Raw genomic sequence first — 26,073 nt, 5'->3', positions numbered from 1 at the left:
AATGAATGGAGTGACAGGGTTTAGGCTCACCCTGCCACTACATTCAATTAGGGAGAGTGGGATGATGGAAGCAATTGGAACCCCATCTAACCAATTCTCCTCTGTACTGTGAATAGGGGATAATAATGAAACATTGTACAACTCCTTTAACCACTTCATGAGTGATGGTCATTAGTGCCTGAATGGCCAGGTCAATTTTTGACATTCTGCTATGTGGTTCTTCAACTTTACAAATTACTTTTTTTTTTTAGGAAAAATTGTTGTGAGACTTTAACTTGATAGAATAGGTTTTTTGGGGGTATTTTTTTCCAATTTTTTTTTTTTTTTTAAAGTAGTAACTTTTACCAAAATGTTAGAAATATATATACAGTGTTTTATTTCCAAGGTTCAGCTACAGATTCTGAGAATTTGCATAGTCCCTCAACTCTTGTATGTTCTTGCAATTATGCCTGTGAATCTGCAGCACAGAGGGTCTCTGGTAACACCCCCAGGAGCCCTTCATGCACATAATTTTTAATACTTGATTTTAGAAGAAAGGAGGCCACAGATAACAAGATTACCACCGTCACGGTGCCTGGATCTAAGACTAAGTGTCCCTGGTTTATCAGGATGGATTTTCATGGTAGATTTCCTTTAGGCTGTGGTCACACGTTCCGCTAGCGTCGCATTATGAGTACAACGCTAGCAGAACATGACCACAGCCTTAAGGGAAAGTATTGTACGTGGGGATAGCCCTTTCAGGGCTATTCCTCATGTCTCCTGTAACTTGATAATTTTAATTGCCCTAATATGCAAAATTTCTTAAGAGGCTACTGGGGTGTGGAGTAGTCGGTGCTGTGGCTACTCCATGCCACAGTAGCCTCTATGATCCTCTTACCGGCATATCCTCCTTGTCCGTGAAGCCGTCATTCTGCGCATGCACAGAACTCCTGCTTAGCGGACAAGGGCTCATGGAGTAGCCACTTTTGGAAATTTGAACATTCCCACGATAAGTTTTAAATAGATACAGGGGCACTGAGGATTAGCCCTTTAAAAGGGCTATCCTAACGTACAATAGGGGCACCTACAACCCCATCTACCTTAATAGGTTGAGCTGTGGTGATAGGTTTCCTTAAACTGCATATATATTTTGCCGCAGATCATCTTGTAAAGCAGTGATGGCGAACCTTTTAGAGACAGCGTGCCCAAGCTACTACTAAAATCCACTTATTTACCGTGAAGTGCCAACATGGAATTTTAAGCAGTAACTTATTGCTACCTGTTTTTCCACATATTTCAATTGCATCAGTCCCTATGGCCACCAATACAGTTGAAAGAAGGAGGGAAAATTTAGACTATCATTGTAGCTTCTCTCCAGAGGAAGAATGAAGGCTCCAGCAGGAGGACCTCCAAAGATAATGCAGCCCCTTCCACACCTTCTCACTTTTCCCGCAGCTCCAAACAGCCAATGGAGTGTTGCTTTAAAATAGTGCTGAGAGCAATTAAGTACCTGGGACTAAGGGAAGATTTGGTAAATTTGGTCCTATTTGGTGAACTCTGTCCTGGGGTGAGACTCTGAGTGCCCACAGAAATGGCTCTGAGTGCCACAAGTTTGCCACCACTGTTGTAAAGGGACATTCCAGTGTAAGCTGATGTATACATGTGTTACAATATTCTTTCTGTATCTCTTCCTGCTGAGTTGAAGTAAATCTCCAATCAAAATCCATCCAGATAAAGCAGAGGCACTAAGGCCCCTTCCACACTAGCGAGTGTGATGCGATGAACTCGCATCACACTCGCAACGCAAGCTGCCGGGACCGCACGGCCCGAACGCTGCACCGCGGGAGTGAACTCAGCATGTCAGTTCACTCCCGCGGTGCAGGGTTCGGGCCGTGCGTTCCCGGCAGCTTGCGTTGCGAGTGTGATGCAAGTTCATCGCATCACACTCGCTAGTGTGGAAGGGGCCTAACTCATAGATCCAGGCACCGGGGCCTGTTCTTGTATTTTTTTATCCATGGCCTCCTTCCTTCTAAAATTGATCTTTAAAATTATGCTAATGAGCCTGAAAGCTCAGTCTGTGTTCACATGTTGCTTCTTTTGTGTTTTAAACACAATCCAAAGGTAAAAAACGGATCAAATATTGAGGTATCATTGCGCTTTCATAGAGTTTATCGAGCGTGAGATTGAGAATAGGTTTCCTTTAAAGGACGTCCATCACCAGATTTAGGGTTGTAAACCAAGCACACTGACATACTGATGTGTGTGCCCCCCTCTTGCAGGATCTTTTAGCTTCTTATGCCCTGGTTTTTACAAAAAAGCTTTTAAAATTAAGCAAATGAGCCTGAGGGGCTCCATAGGCATTAATGGAGCCTCTCAGGCTCATTTGCATAATTTTAAAAGCCCCCTTTTTTTTCTTAAAAAGGACATAAGAAGAGCGTATCCTATCAGAGGGGAGCACACCTCAGTATCTCAGTGCTTGGTTTACAATCCTTCACCCTGGTGGTAGATTTAAACATCTCTGCTTGCTGTCATCCATCAGTAACTTGGATATGGGCGCAGGTGCATGGCCCTATGAGCTCATCCCCTTCTGTGATCATTACATGTCTAGGACATAGGGCACAATTAAAGTTCCTATTCCTTGACAGCAAGCAGGGATATTTAAAAAAAAAAAAAAAAAAACAACAGAGAAAGCTTTACAGAGAGTAATTGTCTGACCTCGATCTACAGCATTAGTATTCTGAAAGTGGGGGATCCCTTTAAATATTGCACTAAAATGTGACTATATATTGTATCATTATATACGTTATGGCCCACTGTCTACTACATGTATCTGCAGCTCTTGTGAACCTACAACTCCCAGTATACCCTGGCAATGCTGAGGGGAGTAGTCTATCCGCTGCTGCTTTATTATAAAGCCTCAGTCACTGATTTTACGATCTTCACCATCCACGTGACGTCATCAGGCTGAAGTGACAAGCGGCTGCAGTACCCCCATCACGCCGCTAGGGGAGCCAGCGGAAGAGGCTGACTGCGCAGAACTCCAGACTCGCTGACGTCACTGGCGGATGCGGAAGTGGCTGTGACTTCCGGTGTGAGGAGATCAGCTGTTGCGGAGCGTCTGGGGGTGAGGGAGTCCGGTAACAGGGTAACCTGGGATGTTACTGGGAGCAGGAAGATAGAAGTGGAGAGGTTATACCAGATATGGGGTACAGGGCAACAAATCTGATCTCTTTGGGGTACAAAATGTTCTCACAGACCATAAGGAGCCATAGCCCATCACAGATGAGCCTACTGGGGGTATGGACTGCTGTGCCCAACATAATGGGGCATTGTGCGAGGGGGCCCGGGCGGCCGCAGCTGTCCATATGGGGAACATAGTGTCATAGCTGGTATTATTAGGGCACCTGTCACCATAGAGGACAATATGGTGACATAGATCGCCTCACGTGTATGTACTCAGGATATTACTGACCCTATTAAGACATTTAAATTTGGCTGCAAGGAAAAACAAGACATGTACATTATAAATGGCCCTATACGTAAGCAGTAATAGTTAAAGGACATCTACCACTATGCGGAAAGACTATGCAAATGAGCCTAAGGGGCTCCAGGATCCATAGGTGTTCATTTACATATAGTCCTTCTTCCTGGTGGTAGAGGCCCTTTAAAGGGAACCTGTCACCAGGAGACCCATTTTTAGCACTCCCCCAGTCCCCACAGAGCATAGTACATACACTGCCAAAGTGTTTTTGTACTAAAAATTGGTTTTACAGAAAAAAAGATATGTTATATTGTACCTTTCATTAGCATCTGCTGTGTGACTAGGCAGTTGCCAAATGGGAGGGGCTGGAAAGGAGCAGTTCCCCCCCACCCTTGGGGAACAGCTACTCTGTGTGAGGAGTTATTCATATATTAGAAAAGGTCACATGTTTCCCAAGGGCGGGGGGGACTGCTTCTTTCCAGCCCCTCCCATTAGGCAACTGCCTAGTCGCACAGCAGATGCTAATGAAAGGTACAATATAACAGATCTTTTTTTCTGTAAAACCAATTTTTTATACAAAAACACTTTGGCAGTGTGTGTACTATGCTCTGTGGGGACTGGGGGAGTGCTAAAAATGGCTCTCCTGGTGACAGGTTCCCTTTATGTGTGGGCACTAATTTGGATTTCGCTATATTAATAGTGTATATCAGGTGTGGGAGGAAACCGGTGGACCCAGAGGAAACCCACGCAAACACGGAGAGAACATACAAACTCTTTAAAGATGTACCAAGGTCAACATCTGCAAAGAGTTTGTATGTTCTGTTTGTGTTTGCGTGGGTTTCCTCACACACCCCAAAACACACTGGTAGGTGATTAGATTGTGAGCCCCGTGGGGACAGGGACTGATTTGACAAAATCTCTGTGCAGCGCTGCGTAATCTGTGTGCACTATTTAAATAAAGTAATCATGATTATTATTAGGTACCTGTCATAGATTGACATATGGTAATGTGATAGAATCTTTGGATGTTTTGAGCTTGTGGAAGTTTAGAATGGTTTAGGCTCTTAAGATTCAAAGGTCGCAGTAAGCTCAGGACCTCCAGACCAGTGTACAGAATGCCAGAATGTAGAAGATGGATATATATTAACAATACATTATACAATGGTGTGCAGAATTTTGTAAGAAGACTAGGGATTAGACCAACTGGATTTTCTAGGTTCTTAGCATTAGGTAAACATCTCCAGCTCCACATAGGTATAATTCTATTATTTGTACCATCTGGACAGCCATGTAAATCAAAACTATGTGGAAAAGAAAATTTGTGAATATCTGAAGGTTAAAGATGTTGTTTCTATGGAATAAGAATGTTACAGATAGGAGGATAAAGGACATAGATGTGTATGAGAAGTTCTGGCATTATAGAGGATATGTGGCATGATAATATATGAAGGGCTATATACTGACTAAGAAGTAGACAAGTATATAGCATTATAGGCTGGGTACGGGTGAGAAAGTTGTGTCTAGACATAGTCGACACAATAGAGGAGTATATAGAAATTCAGTATGAAAGACTATAGAAATTTGCACGATCCTACAGTTGGGAATTATGGTGCTGAGATTATGGTGCAGCAGATGAGTATTTGGTGAGCACAGAAGATTGGGTATGTAGGCAAACCTGATCCCTATGGTGTTATTGGTCAATATATTTAGTTTTTCTATATGCGCCATTGCAGAAACAAAACTGTGTATCCATGTAGTCTCCAGTGCCTACTATGCCTAATTGTTGTGTAATAATCAGTAATTTCTCTCTGTTTTTGCCCCTAGAATCACTCATCATGGTGTGCATCCCCTGCATCGTCATTCCCGTTCTCCTATGGGTCTACAAGAAATTTTTGGAACCTATTGTCTATCCCTTCATCTCACCTTTAATTAACCGATTCTGGCCAAAGAAAGCGGTGCAGAGCGACCCAGCCTCAGGGAGCAAAGGGAAACTAGAAAGCAACGACTGTACAAAGGTGGGGATGTAAAGAATATGTATATACAGACATGGCATTAAATATATGTGTTTAAAGTTGACGGTTGGGTACCCCAACATTTTTATGACCAGGGACCAGCTGCACACCATATTATTTTTTCCAGGGACTGGTCAGGGTTAAAAACACCCCTTTCCCCACAATGGTTCCAATAACATTAACCCCTTAAGGACGCAGCCATTTTGTAGCTTAAGGCTCAGCCCGATTTTTTGGATTCTGACTTGCGTCTCTTTATACGGTTATAACTTTTGAACACTGTTACTTATCAAAGCGATTCTGAGATTGTTTTTTCCCCACATGTTGTACTTCATTTTAGTGGTAAATTTTGGCTGATAAGTTTTGCATTTATTTACAAAAAAAAGAAAATATGATAAATTTTTGGAAAAATTTGCCATTTTCGAAATTCAAAATCATTGCGTTTTCAGGCAGATCGATTTACCACCTAAATAAGTTGCTGAATAACATTTCCCATTTGTCTACTTTACATTTTCATAATTTCTGAAATGTCTGGATAATTTATTTTGATGTCACGCGGCTTGCAAATAGAATATCGCTTTTCCGGATTTTCAGAATTGACTATTTTGGGGATAAATACAGTTTGGAATGAAATTTTACATATTTAGCATCAAAACCCCCTATATAACCAACCCATTTTCAAATCTGCACCCCTCAAGCTATCAGAAACAGCTTTTACGAAGATTGTTAACCCCTTGAGATCTTCATAGTAATTGAATCAAAATGGAGGTGAAATTTAGAATGGTCATATTGTTCCCTTATACGTTCATTTAGCCCTAAAATTTACACATTTCCAAAAGATAAAAAGAGAAAACCCACCATACAATTTGTTCTGCAATTTCTCCTGAGTACAAAGACCCCCCACATGTGGCTGTGACTTGTGTTATGGGGGCACAGCGAGGTGCAGAAGGGAAGGAGGGCGCTGCAGCTGCCAGGATTTTAGTTTCCTCATTGGCCCCTTTTGAAGGCTATAAAATTTTCGCTTTTTCGTTATTGGGGCCATGTGACGGCATTTTTTTTGCGGGATGAGATGCTTTTTCCAATGTTACCATTTTGGGGTTTGTATCACCTATTGTTGAAAATTTAGGAACGTTTTTTGAGGACAGGAGTAGAAAAGCATCAATTCTGTACTGGATTTTTTACTTCTTTTTTTTTTGGTGTTCACCGTATAGCCTAATAATAATGTTATCTTTATTCTATGGGTTGATACGATTACGGGGATACCAAACATGAATATATTTTCTTACGTTTTACTAAATTTGTCAAACAAAACCCTAATGTGGGGAAAAATCTATCATTTATGTATTGCCGTCTTCCAAGTGGCATAACGTTGTTACTTTTTTGGCTACGGAGCTGGTTGATGGCTTGTTTTTTGCGGGACATGTTGTACATTGCACCAGTATCATGTCGCAGTACATATGGTTTTTTGATCACATTTTATAGCATTTTTTGTGGGATTGAAAAGGTAAAAATCATAATTTTTGGAGGGTTTATAACAGTTTTTTTTTACGGCGTTTATCGTGCGGGTTCAATAATGATTTACTTTTATTCTACGGGTTGTTACGGACGCGGTGATACTATATATGTGGGGTTTGTGTTATGATTTAGACTTTTTTTTGAGTTATATGTCTCTTTATATGTTTTGGGGGTTTGGGGCATTTTTAGTGATTTATGACTTTATTTTTTTATTGAATAACATTTTTTTTTTTACTTTTTCACTTTTATACCATGGGACATGAAGAAGCAATCATCTGATTGCTTCTTCATGATAATATTCTGCAATACTCATGTATTGCAGAGTATTATCAGTGTCAGCCTATGCACTTGCATAGGCTGGCACTGTGCCAGTAAGATGACGTCACAGACGCCATCTTACTGGCAATTCTTGCAGGTAACTCTGGGGTCCAGATCGGACCCCAGAGTTACTATAGCAACGATCGGCGCACCCCGAAAACGGTTCGGGGGGGCCGATCGTGGGGGAAAGATCCCCCAGATACATGTTAGATGCCGCGGTCGCGCTGACCGCGGCATTTAACGGGTTAAGCACCCGCGATCGGAGACAACTCCGATCGCGGGTGTTACACTGGGGTGCCGGCTATCAGTCACAGCCGGCACCCCGTCTTTCCCGATGCCGGTTCGGCTCAGATCTTGAGCTGAACCGGCATCAGCTCAGCGTCCGATATATCGGACGCTGAGCGCTAAGTCACTGCGCTCAGCGTCCGATATATCGGACGCTGAGCGTTAAGAGGTTAAATTGTGTTTCCTGCCCTGCCGAAAATAGTGCTATCTAAAATAAGGGCAACTTAAACGCCCTCTTCATGAACCCTACCCTTCTTTTCATTGTTCTATGAAAAATTTTCAAAATATGATACTTACCTTTGTCTGTTTCCCGAGACCTGTCCCTTCTCCACCGCAACTCATCTCTCTAAAAAATGCAGAGGTCTCCAGCTGTGTGGTCAGAGCCCGGACCAGGTGACACGATCTTGGGCTGTGATCTGGCGATTGGGGACTGCTGGTCTAAGCTGCAGATAGCTGCGATAATAACTGTCTTTTCTAAAATTATATCCAACAGGCCTTATCTACATTAAAGGAAACCTGTCACCAGGGACCTAATTTTCACCAAAGAGAGGTTCCAGAAGCCCATTACACCTGTATTGCACATCTGCCTTTCTGCCTTTTCTGAGCATTTGCATTGCAATATAATTGTATGTAATAATCCTGGGGTAGTCACAGGGGTTGGGCTTTGGTTTGGATGGATTTAAAAAAAATAACATGTGCCTTGTCTGTTTTACTCACTCCTCAGAGCTTGGCCCCCACCTTTGTGCTCCTGTACAGCTCCTCCTCCTGCTCCTTCTTAGAGGTCACAGCCTGGTGAAATGACATCAGTGGGGATGGGACAGAGCTGTACAGGAGCACAAAGATGGAGGCTGCCTGCAGCTCAGACAAGTCACATGTTGTTTTTTGAAATGCATCTAAACCAAAGCCCAACCCCTGTGACTACCTCAGGATTTTGTCAGGATGCAATTACTTAGAAAAGGCAGAGAGGCAGATGTGCACTACAGGTGTCATGGGCTTTTACAATCTGTCTTTAGTGAAAATGAGGTCCATGGTGACAGGTTCCCTTTAAGGCTTCTTTCTTGGGTGCCTGTGCATGGCATGGCTGGGTGCCACCTGTATGACATAAGGATACTAAGTACAGGTGTGACCAGGCAATTTGAGAATGCCACATTCCATTATTTCTAATTGCCAGGTTACACCTATAAAGAAGAGTCTGGGCACATTTATCAATGTATTATGTCATGTCATAGGGTTCTCCGCTGCAGTATTTACATGTAAATTCCAAGTTCTATGTGAGCCTAGTCATCACTGTCATATACGGGGTGGATTCTGACTGTATGGACCCCTAGATTACTCTTACACAATACAGACACTGTCCTCCTGACTAGTAATACAACCCCATAGACTGTGATAGTTAAAGATCAATCCCTTGGATGTCGTATGATTGACCCTTTTGTTTTTGGAGACTCCTGAATATGCCTTAAGGTTGTATTGGCACAATGGGGGAGATTTATTAAACTGTCTGTTTTTAGACCAGTGCAAAGTAGAACTCTGTCCCACTGCTGCACTAAGCAAAAACACAGTATATAGCTCTTTGCACACAGTCATGTGCTCACAGGCTGTAACACTGGCATAGTACATGGCCGTGGTGCTAGGAGACACCGTGCGCTCACTGCACCATGATCAGCTGCCCTAGACCTCTGTGGGGTTTGTAATTTGGCCACAAATTTTGCAGCCAGGTTATGGCCCCACTTATGGTTGTGTGCATGAGGCCAAAAAAACGCAACAGGCGCCCCAGGTGCTTTTGATTGGTTTCTGTTGCTTGTGGAACTGCCACCATGTAAGTTCTGCAGCCATTCCACATCTTGTGTACATGACCTTAATGAGTGACTATGTATGTGTTTGTTGGGTAGATTGATAAGCAGTGGGGGCTAAAGTTTAACACCTTACACATCTGGAGAATATTTCCTGTGATTCAGTTCTCTAAGGAGTCAATACAGTTACTGTCTTTATGGAGTTAAACCAATAGAAAGCATTGCTCCTCTATCTGCTGTCTATTGTGACTATGGAAAATGTTGGCAGTAGCTCGTTAACACAGATTCTTGTCTTTCTACAGCCGGAGAGTAATGGAATCGCGAATGGAAGCGTCGCTCAAGAACATGATGGGACCTCTAATAAAAAAACGGACTGAACATTCCACCTCAATGAAGAACTATGGACTGAACGCTCTGACATCACCTCTACCTTCCCAGGGACAAATTGCAGTCACCGTCTCTCACTTTTCTTATAAGGGATGATTTTATTTATTGATTTCATCAATGTGTAATAGTCACATCCTTTCTGTATATACTAATATATGGCATTCCAGATCAGATTTTTAAAAAAAATTACTTTATATAGATGAGTAGCAGAAAATAATAAATTATTAGTCACTGTACTGTCTTGTCACTTGACTGTCGTACGTTACATTCTGAATGGAGCTGTTCACATCAAGACTTAATTCTAGAACTATAGTTAAAGGGAACCCGTCACCAGGGACCTCATTTTCACTAAAGACAGGTTGCGGAAGCCCATTACACCTGCAGTGCAAAAATGCCTTTCTGCCTTTTCTAAACATTTGCATTACAATATAATTGTGTGTTATAACTTACCTTGCATCCTAACAAAATCCTGGGGTAATCACAGGGGCTGGGCTTTGGTGTGGATGCATTTAAAAAAACAACATGTGACTTGTCTGTGCTGCAGACTCCTCAGCTCTCAGACCCCCACCTTCTTGCTCAGCTCAGAACAGGAGCACAAAGGTGGGGCTAAGATCTGAAGAGTTAGTAACAGAGACAAGTCACATGTTTTTTTAAATGCTTTTAAACCAGAGCCCAACCCCTGGGACTACATAGAGAATTCTGTCAGGTTGCAAGGTAAGTTTTAACACACAATTATATTGTAATGCAAATGCTTAGAAGGCAGAAAGACATATGTGCACTGCTGGTGTAATAGGCTTCTGTAACCTGTCTTTGGTGAAAATGAGGTCCCTGGTGACAGGTCTCCTGCTCAGTAATACGTAAATCTTGGGCTGGAATCAATGGACTTGTGGTCTGTTGTTGGCAGCTTGTTTGTCATCTGAATGTGAGGTCCACGCAATTGCCTGTGATTGTAGAAATGGGTTTCCAAGACACAAATACGGGCAGGAATAGGACCTGCGCGGACAGTCTACTTATAAACGGGGCGGTGGAAACCACCTGAGAATGAGCCCATAGAAATATGTGGGGCCGTATGGTGATAGTTGATAACACTGCTCCTGTGCAGGGGACCTGAGGGCGCGTTCACACGTTGCGCTTTGACCTGCGTTTTCATTGCGTTCGAAACGCATATACAACAGCTGAGGAGAGGTGATTTGCCTAATTACATCACTGTTAACACTTCCGTTTACAAAATGCATCGTAAACACGTTGTTAACACATGCGTTAAAGCATTAACGCATGCGTTTTGTTAACATTGCGTTTACAAAAGTAAACGGTAATGTAATTAGGCAAATTACCTCACATCAGCTGTTGTATATGCGTTTCAAACGCAATGAATACGCAACCAAAACGCAACGTGTGAACGCGCCCTGAGGGTGCGGTCACACGTCGCATTTAATGCATGTGTTTAAGAGAGATTTGCCTAATTAAACAGCTGTTAACACGTGTTTACAAAACGCAACCGTTAACACATGTGGTTTTTAGCGCAATGTTAATGTAAGCGTTAACATTTGCGTTTTGTAATGCATGCGTTAAACGTGACATGTGACCGCACCCTAATACTGATACATTTATAGAATGGAAGAAGGGGCGAGGTTAAAAGTTACATCCATTCTGCAAATTGATCGCTGGGATAAGCAGCACCCAATAGACGCTGTGCTAGAGGGCGCGTTCATACATTGCGTTTTCACCTGCGTTTTCATTGCTTTTTAAACTAATATACAACAGCTGAGGAGGGGTGATTTGCCGATTTACATCACTGTTAACATTTCCATTTACAAAACGCATCGTAAACGTCATGTTAACACATGCATTAACATTGTGTTAACAAACATAAACTGTAATGTAATTAGGCAAATTACCTCTCATCAGCTGTTGTAATGCGTTCAAACGCAATGAAAACGCCACCAAAACGCAACGTGTGACCGCGCCCTCAGGCTTAGGGTGAGGTCCCATGTTATGTTTTTCAGATTCCGTTTTTGATGCGCAAACCAAAAGTGGAGTGAAAGAAAAGAATAGGAGCAGCGTCAGTCAATGTGAAAGGATCTCAGCAATCTTGATCTGCGCCTGCTTTTGGCTTCAAAAACTGCATCAGAAAAACGGAGCGTGGGAACGCAGCCCGTCCCTTTCTCCGTTATGGTGATGTGGCCAAGGCTGTTTCGTCATGAATCCTCAGCATCATTCCTGATATATAACCTGATTGGTCGCATGCAATTATGACATCATAGAGTAGTTGACATCACAATGTAGGTGATGCCATAAATGGTGCACACTGTAACATCTTCTCTCTGCAAATGCACATATATCTTCACTGGCCAGCCACACTTATATCATATACTGCCGTGGCCAGATACTAGCTGCAGCTAACTGGGTGCCATTACACGGCCCAACATTTGTGGTGTCAGCACTGGTGACCCACAAGCTTCAAATGTCACTGTACAGCATCGCCTTGAGGCCATGTTCACAATGTTTACAATAAATGTTAAAAATAATGTAAACAACATTAGACAAATCGCCTCTCCTCAGCTGTAATGCGCTTAAAAATGCAATATAAACAAAACCAAACGGTCAAGGAGGACAGTTAACATTACTGTTTACAATTGTTAACACATTTGTTAACCAAAACATCTGTTCACACCATGTTTATTATGCTTTTTGTAAACACAAATGTTAACAGTAATGTAATTAGACAAATCACCTCTTCTCAGCTGTTGTAACGTGTTTCAATACGCAATGAAAACCAAAATGCCATGTATGAATACGTCCTGAACCGCAGCATTTAAACTGCCTTCTGGGGTCTTTCCCCCCACGATCCCCTCCCAACCCCCCTCAGATGATTGCCTTTTCATGTTCATTGGTGGAACTAGTGAAAAAGTCAATTGAAAAAATACACTAATAATACACTAAAAATGCCCCTAATCCCTATTAACCCATGAAATTACATATAATGAGAAAAATACATATAGTATCACCGCGTCGGTAACAACCCGTAGAATAAAAATAAATTACTATTGAACCTGCACGATGAACGCCATAAAAAAAAAACCTGTTAAAAACTCGCCAAAAATTGTGATTTTTACCCACAAAAAATGCAAAAAAATGGGATTAAAAAAAACCTATGTACTCCGGAATGATACTGTTGCAAAGTACAACATGTCCCGCAAAAAACAAGCCATCAACCAGCTCCATAGGCAAAAAAGTAACAATGTTATGCAACTTGGGAGAAGGTGATGAACAAATGATAGATTTTTCCCCACATTAGGATTTTATTTGGCAAATTTGGAAATATTCATGTCTGGTCTCCCCGTAATCGTATCGACCCATAGAATAAAGATAACATGATTATTAGGTTAAACGGTGAACACAGAAAAAAAAAGGTAAAGAATCCAGTACAGAATTGATGCTTTTCTACTCCTGCCCTCAAAAAAAAGTTCCTAAATTTCCAACAATAGGAGATACCAACCCCAAAATGGTAACACTGGGAAAATCATCTTCTAAATTTCACCTCCATTTTGATTCAATTATTATGAAGATCTCAAGGGGTTAACAATCTTCCTAAAAGTTGTCTCTGATAGTTTGAGGGGTGCAGATTTGAAAATGGGTTGGTTCTGTAGGGGGTTTCATTGCTAAATATTTAAAATTTTATTCAATGATGCGTTTTGACAGGAAGCAAAAACGCAATGAAAAAACACGCATGTGATCATGATGTGACTCCATGGGTGATGTGTTTACCCCGCTGCGTTTTCCATATGTATCAAAACGCAGTACAAACGCACGGTGTGACCCCGCCCCTCCCCGAGCGCTGATCCTCTGCGTCTTGTTTCTTGTACCGTCCCATCCACTCTATGATTTATATAGCCACGCCCTCTCCAACATTCATTGGTGAGTCTCTTCTAACGTTCCGCCTATTTCTCTTCTTTCTTATTAACTACTCCCAGAACTGAACCCCTCTCCTACATGGTAACTATCGTCCCGCCCCTTGTTTTGCATATCCGCGCCCACATCCTCCCCACGTTCTAGTTATTTTTCTCTCAGAGACCCGCCCATTTACAATAATCATTCTCTTTGACCGCGCCCATTCCCACAACCAATCCCCTTTCGGTACGCTTTCCCCAGCCACGCCCACTGTGACCGGCAAGCTGAGCGAGTTGGTCACGTGACGTTGGTGACGCAGCTGTCCGCAGCGACGTGGAGTGATGGCGGATACATCCTAGTGACAGGAGAGGAGGAGGCGGGTACCGGGAGCAGCGCAGGTGAGTGACCGGGGGTACAGCACCCGTCCCCTGCTGTGTGCCTGAGCGGCCCGGAGCCCTGTGCTGTGCTGAGGGGATGGAGGCAGCAGGGTGACTGCCTGACACATCACACAGACTTCTAGAAGTGCCAGAGACGGGTGGAAACCGTCAGCAAGTAGTGAGCCACATAATACTAGAGAGGGGCGAGTGTCTGACTGCTGGGCCCCGGAGACCAAGGATGGAGGCTGCATCCTCACACTGCTGTGCTCTGTGCACCCTGCAGCCAGGTACTGTCCCTGGAGAGAGGTGTCATCACAGCTTTGTGTCTATTAGTAGCAGCAGGACTGTGAAATATGGATTCATATCCCAGGATTGTACTGGGGGTGTATCCTCACCCTGCTGTGCTCTGTGCACCCTGCAGCCAGTGTTAGCTATTGTCAATGGACAGATGTGTTCTCTGCTATTCCAGGATGTACTGGGAGTGTCCTCACACTGCTGTGTTCTGTGCACCCTGCAGTCAGTGTCCGGTATAATCCCTGGAGAGATGTGTAACCCAGAATTATATCTTCTCCAAGTGCACTGAAGACAAATCCTCACCCTGCTGTGCTCTGTGCACCCTGCAGCCAGTGTTAGCTATTGTCCCTGGACAGATGTGTACTCTGCTATTCCGTGATGTACTGGGGGAGTGTCCTCACACTGCTGTGCTCTGTGCACACTGCAGCCAGTGTTGGCTATTGTCCCTGGACAGATGTGTCTTCTGATATTTCAGTATGTACTGGGAGTGTATCCTCACACTGCTGTGCTCTGTGCACCCTGCAGCCAGTGTTAGCTATTGTCCCTGGACAGATGTGTACTCTGCTATTCCGTGATGTACTGGGGGAGTGTCCTCACACTGCTGTGCTCTGTGCACACTGCAGCCAGTGTTGGCTATTGTCCCTGGACAGATGTGTCTTCTGATATTTCAGTATGTACTGGGAGTGTATCCTCACACTGCTGTGCTCTGTGCACCTTGCAGCCAGTGTTAGCTATTGTCACTGGACAGATGTGTACTCTGCTATTACAGGATGTACTGGGGGAGTATCCTCACACTGCTGTGCTCTGTGCACACTGCAGCCAGTGTTGGCTATTGTCACTGGACAGATGTGTACTCTGCTATTACAGGATGTACTGGGGGAGTGTCCTCACACTGCTGTGCTCTGTGCACCCTGCAGCCAGTGTCCGGTATAATCCCTGGAGAGTTATGTAACCCAGGATTATAGCTTCTACCTGTGCACTGGGGACAGGTCCTCACACTGCTGTGTTCTGTACACCCTGCAGTCAGTGTCCGGTCTAATCCCTGGAGAGATGTGTAACCCAAGATTATAGCTTCTACCTGTGCACTGGGGACATGTCCTCACCCTGCTGTGCTCTGTACACCCTGCAGTCAGTGTCCGGTATAATCCCTGGAGAGTTATGTAACCCAGGATTATATCTTCTCCATGTGCACTGGGGACAGGTCCTCACACTGCTGTGCTCTGTACACCCTGCAGTCATTGTTCAGTATAATCCCTGGACAGATGTGTAACCCAGGATTATATCTTCTCCATGTGCCCTGGGGACAAGTCCTCACACTGCTGTGCTCTTAACTACATCTCCTGCTGCATAGAATCGGTCGCAGGCTTCTCTTTATGTACTACAGCTGTCACTCAAAGCAATACTGGATGCACAGCAGTGTGAGGAAACTAGCAGGAGGTGATTGGCCGCAGTGGTGACCAGTGTGGGGTTGTACCAGGTTTGCACAATACCCCCGATCCACAAGATACAATCTGATTGTCGGGGGGGGGGGGGGGGGATGTCCAACTGCTGCGACTGTCACTAAGTGCTGAAGCAGAAGGTTCTCATCATCATCAGGGGGTGACCCTCGTGACTGCTAGAGGGTCAGAGTAGTTGGAATTTTTGAGTAGTCTCCATTTACAACCTACTAGCATCTCGTGTAGACAGCTCCTGTGCAAGCCTGTGTCACCGTGGTTACAGACTGCAAACTCTACTTGTAGTCTGATCTTAAAATCCTTATTTCACTTGAATCTGTAGGGATGGAGAATCACATGACTGTCAGGCCACGCCTCCCGGGATTTGTTATATCGTAGTGGCGCTTAAAGGGGTTTTCCCACGAGAATAACTTAGGCCCTATCCACAGGATAGGTCCTAACTAACTTGCTGATTGGTGGGGGTCTCAGTGCTGGGACCCCCACAGATTACGAACACAAGGGGTCAGATGTGGTCCCACGTACCTCCGTCGGACCCCTTGCCGCTCCGTTAGATCCATCCTGATAAACCAGGGACTGGGACTGTGGTATCTTCTTATATTTGTTATCCATGGCCTCCTTCCTTCTAATATCATCTTTTATAATTATTCTAATGCGCCTGAAGGGCTCTGGGGATGTAAACAGAGCCCCTCCGTGCTGTAGCATCATGGGCTGTTACACTGAGCAGGAGCACTTCCCCCCTCTCCCACTGCGTGAGACACATCAGGCTGAGAGCCGATTACTCCTGGCTGTTATGTGAATGGATCACCCCTCCCCAGGTATTTTGGGAAACATGGAAATAGAAAAAAACTTTCCCTTTCCTTAGTTCCTGATTCCGTCTCCAGGCGGGGCCAGTAGGTTGGTGGTCACAGGACCTGCACTGCTTGCAGGACCCGGTAATGTGTGATGTCACAAGTACAGGGACGGCAGAAGGAAGGTAAGTTCTCTTCCGCTGTGAGTCTTCTGTCCACAGCATGTCAGGGTAGGGGGTATGGGGGGTCATGTAATGTGGCCCCGTATCTGCAGCAATTACCCCATGAATAGGACCCCAGGAACCCCCAGATGTAACATCCTCAGTCCTGACTCCTGCTCCGGGGTCTGCAGTGATGATCTTCCCTGTGTGCGGCCCCCGCTCTGCAGCGATGGGGTGTGAGGTGTAGACGGTGGGTGCTATGTATCACCTGTGTGTTATAGGAGTCGCTGCTTGTACCACTAGTGCGTCACCTGTTACCTTGTCCTCCGCTGCAGCACTTGTCACCTGACCACGTATGGAAAGGAATAAGAGGAACTGAACTTGGAAAACTCCCCAAGGACCCTTCTTCTCAGAGATGTTGTGACCCAGTGATCACTATCACAGTTTGGTTGCTCGGCCTCCCCGGCGCGCTCTGCTGCCAGGTTCTGCCGCTTATTTACTTATCCTGTGCTGATCCTGAGTTACATCCTGTATTATACTGCAGAGCTGCACTCACTATTCTGCTGCTGGTGCAGTCACTGTGTACATACATGACATTACTTATCCTGTACTGATCCTGAGTTACATCCTGTATTATACACCAGAGCTGCACTCACTATTCTGCTGCTGGTACAGTCACTGTGTACATACATGACATTACTTATCCTGTACTGATCCTGAGTTACATCCTGTATTATACCCCAGAGCTGCACTCACTATTCTGCTGCTGGTGCAGTCACTGTGTACATACATGACATTACTTATCCTGTACTGATCCTGAGTTACATCCTGTATTCTACTCCAGAGCTGCACTCACTATTCTGCTGCTGGTGCAGTCACTGTGTACATACATGACATTACTTATCCTGTACTGATCCTGAGTTACATCCTGTATTATACTCCAGAGCTGCACTCACTATTCTGCTGCTGGTGCAGTCACTGTGTACATACATGTCATTACTTATCCTGTACTGATCCTGAGTTACATCCTGTATTATACTCCAGAGCTGCACTCACTATTCTGCTGCTGGTGCAGTCACTGTGTACATACATGTCATTACTTATCCTGTACTGATCCTGAGTTACATCCTGTATTATACTCCAGAGCTGCACTCACTATTCTGCTGCTGGTGCAGTCACTGTGTACATACATGACATTACTTATCCTGTACTGATCCTGAGTTACATCCTGTATTATACTCCAGAGCTGCACTCACTATTCTGCTGCTGGTGCAGTCACTGTGTACATACATGACATTACTTATCCTGTACTGATCCTGAGTTACCTCCTGTATTATACTCCAGAGCTGCACTCACTATTCTGCTGCTGGTGCAGTCACTGTGTGTATACATGACATTACTTATCCTGTACTGATCCTGAGTTACATCCTGTATTATACCCCAGAGCTGCACTCACTATTCTGCTGCAGTCACTGTGTACATACATGACATTACTTATCCTGTACTGATCCTGAGTTACATCCTGTATTATACCCCAGAGCTGCACTCACTATTCTGCTGCTGGTGCAGTCACTGTGTATATACATGACATTACTTATCCTGTACTGATCCTGAGTTACATCCTGTATTCTACTGCAGAGCTGCACTCGCTATTCTGCTGCTGGTGCAGTCACTGTGTACATACATGACATTACTTATCCTGTACTGATCCTGAGTTACATCCTGTATTATACGCCAGAGCTGCACTCACTATTCTGCTGCTGGTGCAGTCACTGTGTACATACATGACATTACTTATCCTGTATTATTCTCCAGAGCTGCACTCACTATTCTGCTGCTGGTGCAGTCACTGTGTACATACATGACATTACTTATCCTGTACTGATCCTGAGTTACATCCTGTATTATATTCCAGAGCTGCACTCACTATTCTGCTGCTGGTGCAGTCACTGTGTACATACATCACATTACTTATCCTGTACTGATACAAGGAGTCTGTGGAAGTCACTCAGTACCACAAGTAACAGAAACCTTGTATTGAACCGTTCCGACTTTGAAATGATCGTACTGAGATTTTGATGCAGGAGAGGACCCAGAACACTATGCAGGAGAGGACCCAGAAGTGGTAAGTCCTTGTCAGCTGTACTGTACTGCTTCCAGGTCATCTCCTGCTCCTGGTCCAGTTCTGCTCTGGGGTCTCTAGTAATATTATTGTCTATTCTGTGGTATCTCTATTGTTATCATTGTCCGCTCTGGGGTCTCCAGTATTATCTGCTATGGAGTCATCGGTATTATTATTCTCTGCTCTGGGGTCTCTAGTATTATCTCCATATACACTGAGTACACCATACGTGTCTGATACATGCAGGTCCCTTATCTGACATGTGTATCTTTCTTGATAACTTGGGACCCTCTGTTATTCTGATGGCTCCCACCCTGTGGAGATACCATGAATGCCAGAGATAGAGGAACCCAATTCAGTGACTTGGTTTGTAACACAGATATACGGCAGTGCCTGCAGCCCGGAGGGTGGACATTGCAGCACCTGGTACCTAGATTGGGCAATCTACATCCTGGAACGTCATGTCAGAGGGACACCAGCAAATATTTATTTAGCTTTTACCATCTCTGGTCCCTGGTGATTCCTCATGATGAGCTGCATTCCCTATGTGTGTCATACATGGCCGTGTATCTGGGTTTTTCCTCCAATTTGCATGTTCTGATAAAGAGAAATTAAATGTACAAAAGCGGGAAACACTTCTGTACTGAAAGACTACAGACCACACAGCCACACAGTCCAGACTACATCTCCCTACTGCTGTTATAGGAGGCGGTCCAGACTACAGCTACTACACTGCTGTTATAGGGGGCCGGTCCAGACTACATCTCCCTACTGCTGTTATAGGAGGCGGTCCAGACTACATCTCCCTACTGCTGTTATAGGGGGCCACTCCAGACTACAGCTCCTACACTGCTGTTATAGGGGGCCGGTCCAGACTACAGCTCCTACACTGCTGTTATAGGGGGCCGGTCCAGACTACATCTCCCTACTGCTGTTATAGGAGGCGGTCCAGACTACATCTCCCTACTGCTGTTATAGGGGGCCGGTCCAGACTACAGCTCCTACACTGCTGTTATAGGGGACCGGTCCAGACTACAGCTCCTACACTGCTGTTATAGGGGGCCGGTCCAGACTACATCTCCCTACTGCTGTTATAGGGGGCCGGTCCAGACTACAGCTCCTACACTGCTGTTATAGGGGGCGGTCCAGACTACATCTCCCTACTGCTGTTATAGGAGGCGGTCCAGACTACATCTCCCTACTGCTGTTATAGGGGGCCGGTCCAGACTACATCTCCCTACTGCTGTTATAGGAGGCGGTCCAGACTACATATCCCTACTGCTGTTATAGGAGGCGGTCCAGACTACATGTCCCTACTGCTGTTATAGGGGGCCACTCCAGACTACAGCTCCTACACTGCTGCTATAGGGGGCTGCTCCAGACTACAGCTACTACACTGCTGTTATAGGGGGCCACTCCAGACTACAGCTCCTACACTGCTGTTATAGGGGGCCGGTCCAGACTACAGCTCCTACACTGCTGTTATAGGGGGCCGGTCCAGACTACAGCTCCTACACTGCTGTTATAGGGGGCCGGTCCAGACTACAGCTCCTACACTGCTGTTATAGGGGGCCGGTGCAGACTACAGCTCCTACACTGCTGTTATAGGGGGCCGGTGCAGACTACAGCTCCTACACTGCTGTTATAGGGGGCCGGTGCAGACTACAGCTCCTACACTGCTGTTATAGGGGGCCGGTGCAGACTACAGCTCCTACACTGCTGTTATAGGGGGCCGGTCCAGACTACAGCTCCTACACTGCTGTTATAGGGGGCCGGTCCAGACTACAGCTCCTACACTGCTGTTATAGGGGGCCGGTCCAGACTACAGCTCCTACACTGCTGTTATAGGGGGCGGTCCAGACTACAGCTCCTACACTGCTGTTATAGGGGGCCGGTCCAGACTACAGCTCCTACACTGCTGTTATAGGGGGCCGGTCCAGACTACAGCTCCTACACTGCTGTTATAGGGGGCCGGTCCAGACTACAGCTCCTACACTGCTGCTATAGGGGGCCGGTCCAGACTACAGCTCCTACACTGCTGCTATAGGGGGCCGGTCCAGACTACAGCTCCTACACTGCTGTTATAGGGGGCCGGTCCAGACTACAGCTCCTACACTGCTGTTATAGGGGGCCGGTCCAGACTACAGCTCCTACACTGCTGCTATAGGGGGCGGTCCAGACTACAGCTCCTACACTGCTGTTATAGGGGATGGTCCAGACTACAGCTCCTAACTGCTGCTATAGGGGGCCGGTCCAGACTACAGCTCCTACACTGCTGTTATAGGGGGCGGTCCAGACTACAGCTCCTACACTGCTGTTATAGGGGGCGGTCCAGACTACAGCTCCAACACTGCTGTTATAGGGGGCGGTCCAGACTACAGCTCCAACACTGCTGCTATAGGGGGCTGCTCCAGACTACAGCTCCTACACTGCTGTTATAGGGGGCCGGTCCAGACTACAACTCCTACACTGCTGTTATAGGGGGCCGGTTCAGACTACAGCTCCTAACTGCTGCTATAGGGGGTGGTCCAGACTACAGCTCCTAACTGCTGCTATAGGGGGTGGTCCAGACTACAGCTCCTAACTGCTGCTATAGGGGGCTGTCCAGACAACGACTTGGGGGGGCGGGTTAATTCAGACTACAGACTGCCTCTGTAACAAACAATCAGAGGGGCGGCCCAGGCAGCATGGCCAGACTGCTTTTATAGGTTACACTATACAGTGCACAACCAGACTGCTGCTCTAGGGGGCGCTCCAGGCTGTGCAGTCAGGCTGCTGCTCTAGGGGGCGCTCCAGGCTGTGCAGTCAGGCTGCTGCTCTAGGGGGCGCTCCAGGCTGTGCAGTCAGGCTGCTGCTCTAGGGGGCGCTGCAGGCTGTGCAGTCAGGCTGCTGCTCTAGGGGGCGCTGCAGGCTGTGCAGTCAGGCTGCTGCTCTAGGGGGCGCTGCAGGCTGTGCAGTCAGGCTGCTGCTCTAGGGGGCGCTCCAGGCTGTGCAGTCAGGCTGCGGCTCTAGGGGGCGCTCCAGGCTGTGCAGTCAGGCTGCTGCTCTAGGGGGCGCTCCAGGCTGTGCAGTCAGGCTGCTGCTCTAGGGGGCGCTCCAGGCTGTGCAGTCAGGCTGCTGCTCTAGGGGGCGCTCCAGGCTGTGCAGTCAGGCTGCTGCTCTAGGGGGCGCTGCAGGCTGTGCAGTCAGGCTGCTGCTCTAGGGGGCGCTGCAGGCTGTGCAGTCAGGCTGCTGCTCTAGGGGGCGCTGCAGGCTGTGCAGTCAGGCTGCTGCTCTAGGGGGCGCTCCAGGCTGTGCAGTCAGGCTGCTGCTCTAGGGGGCGCTCCAGGCTGTGCAGTCATGCTGCGGCTCTAGCGGGCGCTCCAGGCTGTGCAGTCAGGCTGCTGCTCTAGGGGGCGCTCCAGGCTGTGCAGTCAGGCTGCTGCTCTAGGGGGCGCTCCAGGCTGTGCAGTCAGGCTGCTGCTCTAGGGGGCGCTCCAGGCTGTGCAGTCAGGCTGCTGCTCTAGGGGGCGCTCCAGGCTGTGCAGTCAGGCTGCTGCTCTAGGGGGCGCTCCAGGCTGTGCAGTCAGGCTGCTGCTCTAGGGGGCGCTCCAGCCTGTGCAGTCAGGCTGCTGCTCTAGGGGGTGCTCCAGGCTGTGCAGTCAGGCTGCGGCTCTAGGGGGCGCTCCAGGCTGCTGCTCTAGGGGGCGCTCCAGGCTGTGCAGTCAGGCTGCTGCTCTAGGGGGTGCTCCAGGCTGTGCAGTCAGGCTGCTGCTCTAGGGGGTGCTCCAGGCTGCTGCTCTAGGGGGCTCTCCAGGCTGTGCAGTCAGGCTGCGGCTCTAGGGGGCGCTCCAGGCTGCTGCTCTAGGGGGCGCTCCAGGCTGTGCAGTCAGGCTGCTGCTCTAGGGGGCGCTCCAGGCTGTGCAGTCAGGCTGCTGCTCTAGGGGGTGCTCCATGCTGTGCAGTCAGGCTGCTGCTCTAGCTGGCGCTCCATGCTGTGCAGTCAGGCTGCTGCTCTAGCGGGCGCTCCAGGCTGTGCAGTCAGGCTGCTGCTCTAGGGGGCGCTCCAGCCTGTGCAGTCAAGCTGCTGCTCTAGGGGGCGCTCCAGCCTGTGCAGTCAGGCTGCTGCTCTAGGGGGCGCTCCAGGCTGTGCAGTCAGGCTGCTGTATAATTTGCTCCCTCAGATACGTGTTTATCTCTGATCTACGAGATGGACTAATTCCTATGTAAAAGACGCCTACAATGGTGAATTAACCTCCCGCGTCTCTGTGTGTTCAGTTCCCTTTGCTATTCATTGTGTGCGACTTGTTGTAGCTGTGTATGGTCTGATGAATGGCGCCATTGTAAACCCAAACGCTGATTTATCGTCTGCTTAGTGGTCACTGATCCGTGTCTTTGGTCCCGGCAGGTGTCGCTGGTAGGAATGAGCAGGTCGCTGCACTTCTAGCAACATGGGCGCCAACAGCAGCACCATAAGCGAACTGTCCGAGAACGACTACTTAAAGAAGCTGTCGGGGAACGAGGCCATTTCTGAGAATGAGCCCTTCTGGAACCAGCTGCTGTCATTTACCTTCAGTACTCCAACAAACAGGTAAGTCCTGCACCGCACAATCAGGTGAGGGGGTAGGGTTACGCTGAATACGGGGATAATCATGTGGGGCCATGGCTCCTTGGGGACTCTAAATCGGTGAGTCTATTAATCCCTGTTTATCCTCAGGGTTTCCGGTTTTCCGAACATCACATTAATTGTGCACTAGTCCTCTGAGCCAATGTCTGGCCTCATCCGAAAACGTAGGCCTTGGATAACACTAGCCGTCACATGCACAGGGAATGGGACGTCACCACTTGGTGTGATGATTATATAAATTATAAAAACCTTCAGGTTCCGGCCCCCTTACCGTTTTTACCAGTTCATGTTTTTTTAACTTTTTCAAAGGTCTTGATTTTTAAAGCATTTAAAGCAAAACTACCATCCTGATAAACCAGGGACATTACTCATAGATCCAGGCACCAGGACTGTGGTAATATTGTTATATGTGTTATTCATTACTTTTAAAATCAACTTTTATAATTATGCTAATGGACATGTTGGGCTCTAGTGGGTGTTACCAGAGTCTCCCAGTGCTGCTGATTTGCAGGTTGTTACAATGAGCATAGCCAGTCCCATGCACCCCCTGCTACTATATTATCCTGACAGAGGGAGGAGGGAGGGGTGAGACCTCTACTCATTCTAACAGCCTGTGGATCTTCAGCATTGAGGAGCTCTGGTAACACTTCGGGTTCATTAGCATAATTATAAAAGTTGATTTTAGAAGGAAGGAGGCCATGGATAACAGATATAAGAAGATCCCACAGTCCCGGTGCCTGGATCTATGAGTAATGTCCCTGGTTTATCAGGATGGATTTTCATGGTAGAGACTCCTTTTAAGGAAAAAAAAAATCTTGTGCAGTGGAATTGACAAAAAAAGAAACCAAAGTTGCACTTTTTTAAAAGGAACCTACCACCACGATTCTACCTATAAAGGTAGATCGGGTGGAAGGTGCATGTAAAGGACGTGAGGAGAGCTCTTTTTAGAGCTAATTCTCACGTCCCCGCTAACTTTTGGTAAACTTTATTCAACTAATATGTAAATTTTGTCGACGCGGCTACTAGGGGGTGTAGTAGCCGGGCAGGAGGCTACACAGCGTGGCTACTCCACGCCCCAGTAGCCACGTTACTCCTCCTACCCTGTTGTGTGTGGCCCTCGTCCGTCATGCTGGCGTTCTGCGCATGCGCAAAACGCAGGCCCGTGGCTGAGCGGCCCCAGCTCCAAGGCCGGAGCTACTGCGCATGCGCAGTAACCGGCTTGTCGGACGAGGGCCGTACACAACAGGGTAGGAGGAGTAATGAGACTACTGGGGCGTGGAGTAGCCGTGCTGTGTAGCCTCCTGCCCGGCTACTACACCCCCTAGTAGCCGCATAACAAAATTTACATATTAGTTGAATAAAGTTTACCAAAAGTTAGCGGGACGTGAGGATTAGCTCTAAAAAGAGCTCTCCTCACGTCCCTTACATCCACCTACCACCTGATCTACCTTTATAGGTAGACTCGTGGTGGTAGGTCCCTTTAAGTGGGATTCCACTGTGCGGTTCAAAGGACACATGACCCTTCATTACACCCGTGGAGATGCCAAATTCATATTGTTTGTTCTATAATTTCTTTTTTTTCAAAACTGTTAAAAAAAAAAAAAAAATTCTCTTCATTGTGATGCCCCTAAGTTTTCCCTATTTTGGTGCACAGAGCTGTGGAGGGTCATACATTTTTGCAGGGGTGACCTGACATTTTCATCATTATCATCATTATGGGGACAGTATGACCTCTTGTTCGCATTTTATGCGAATTTTTATGGGTGGTAAAATGTCACAGAAATTATCAATCTGCACATTTTCTTTCCCCTTTATGCCGTTCACCATATGGGATAATTATTTATATATTTTGGGACGTGCGGGAGACCTACAAGAAATTGTAAACATGTCCGGTATCCTCGATTCTCAAAAAGTCCGATTTATGAAGATATGAAATCATTGAGGGACATGTAACATACAAGGGCCAGCGTATGATAGAAGCCCCTCTGGTGCCGCCAGATACATAAAGAGGCTCGCGCAGCGCCCGTGGCCAAATCTATGCCGGTTGGTGTCGTTTTGAGGAAAAATTAATTGATTGTTGAAGGTGAACGTTTGCATGGTTCTAGGTAGTGCGCAGGCCGCTCCACCGCCGACCACCCCCCTTCCACGCATACTTGGCGTGGAGGGGAATATAACTGCAATCGCTGGCGTTTCGCTAGTAATTGCGATTATGTTGGGGATTTCACTCCAGTTTTCTGGCGTAGAAGACATTATGTCTTCTATTGATATCATATGGTGAACACCATAAGGCCTCTTCCACACGAGCTTATGTATAGACATCCATGTAATCCCTTCTGGACAGGCACCGTACCACTACGGGAACAGATATATGGAGAGGGCTCACGGGCTGGTTACCGTGACCGCCTGGAGTCTTCTACAAACTCCAGAACCTGTCATTCAGCCTGATCTGTAAGCGGCTGCCTATGGCTACATTCACATGCACGTATGGGGGCGTATATACGGTCGACGTATATACACGTATAATGTTCCCCATACAGTTCTATGGCCTCACGGCGGCACTGTAACGTTCTGTAGCCCGTAGAAAGATAGGACATGTCCTATCTTTCTGCGGAA

General features: G+C 46.6%; 2 protein-coding genes across 4 annotated transcripts in view; both read left to right on the top strand.

Moving 5' to 3' along the window:
- The first annotated feature begins 2,944 nt into the window (after positions 1–2,944).
- Positions 2,945–10,004, top strand: C1H18orf32 (chromosome 1 C18orf32 homolog). Of its 2 annotated transcripts, none has more exons than XM_072133169.1 (3): positions 2,945–3,185; positions 5,285–5,475; positions 9,683–10,004. In XM_072133169.1, exons 2-3 carry the CDS (start codon positions 5,296–5,298, stop codon positions 9,755–9,757), a joined length of 255 nt encoding a protein of 84 aa, XP_071989270.1. In that variant the 5' UTR covers positions 2,945–3,185; positions 5,285–5,295; the 3' UTR covers positions 9,758–10,004. The 2 variants fall into 2 exon arrangements, with proteins under 2 accessions (XP_071989270.1, XP_071989263.1); XM_072133162.1 differs by having other exon boundaries at positions 2,949–3,103.
- A 3,899-nt stretch (positions 10,005–13,903) lies between these two features.
- Positions 13,904–26,073, top strand: part of DYM (dymeclin) — a 197,806-nt gene continuing 185,636 nt past the window's right edge. For both annotated transcript variants that reach the window (XM_072133157.1, XM_072133152.1), the window contains exons 1-2: positions 13,904–14,056; positions 23,242–23,424. In XM_072133157.1, the coding sequence (XP_071989258.1) occupies positions 23,285–23,424 (140 nt within the window). In that variant the 5' untranslated portion in view covers positions 13,904–14,056; positions 23,242–23,284. The remainder of the gene's footprint in view (positions 14,057–23,241; positions 23,425–26,073) is intronic.

This window comes from Engystomops pustulosus, chromosome 1 (assembly GCF_040894005.1).
Source record: "Engystomops pustulosus chromosome 1, aEngPut4.maternal, whole genome shotgun sequence".
NCBI classification, from domain to species: domain Eukaryota; kingdom Metazoa; phylum Chordata; class Amphibia; order Anura; family Leptodactylidae; genus Engystomops; species Engystomops pustulosus.
The sequence above is the reverse complement of the archived record's forward strand: the minus strand, read 5'-3'. Positions and strand labels throughout refer to the sequence as shown.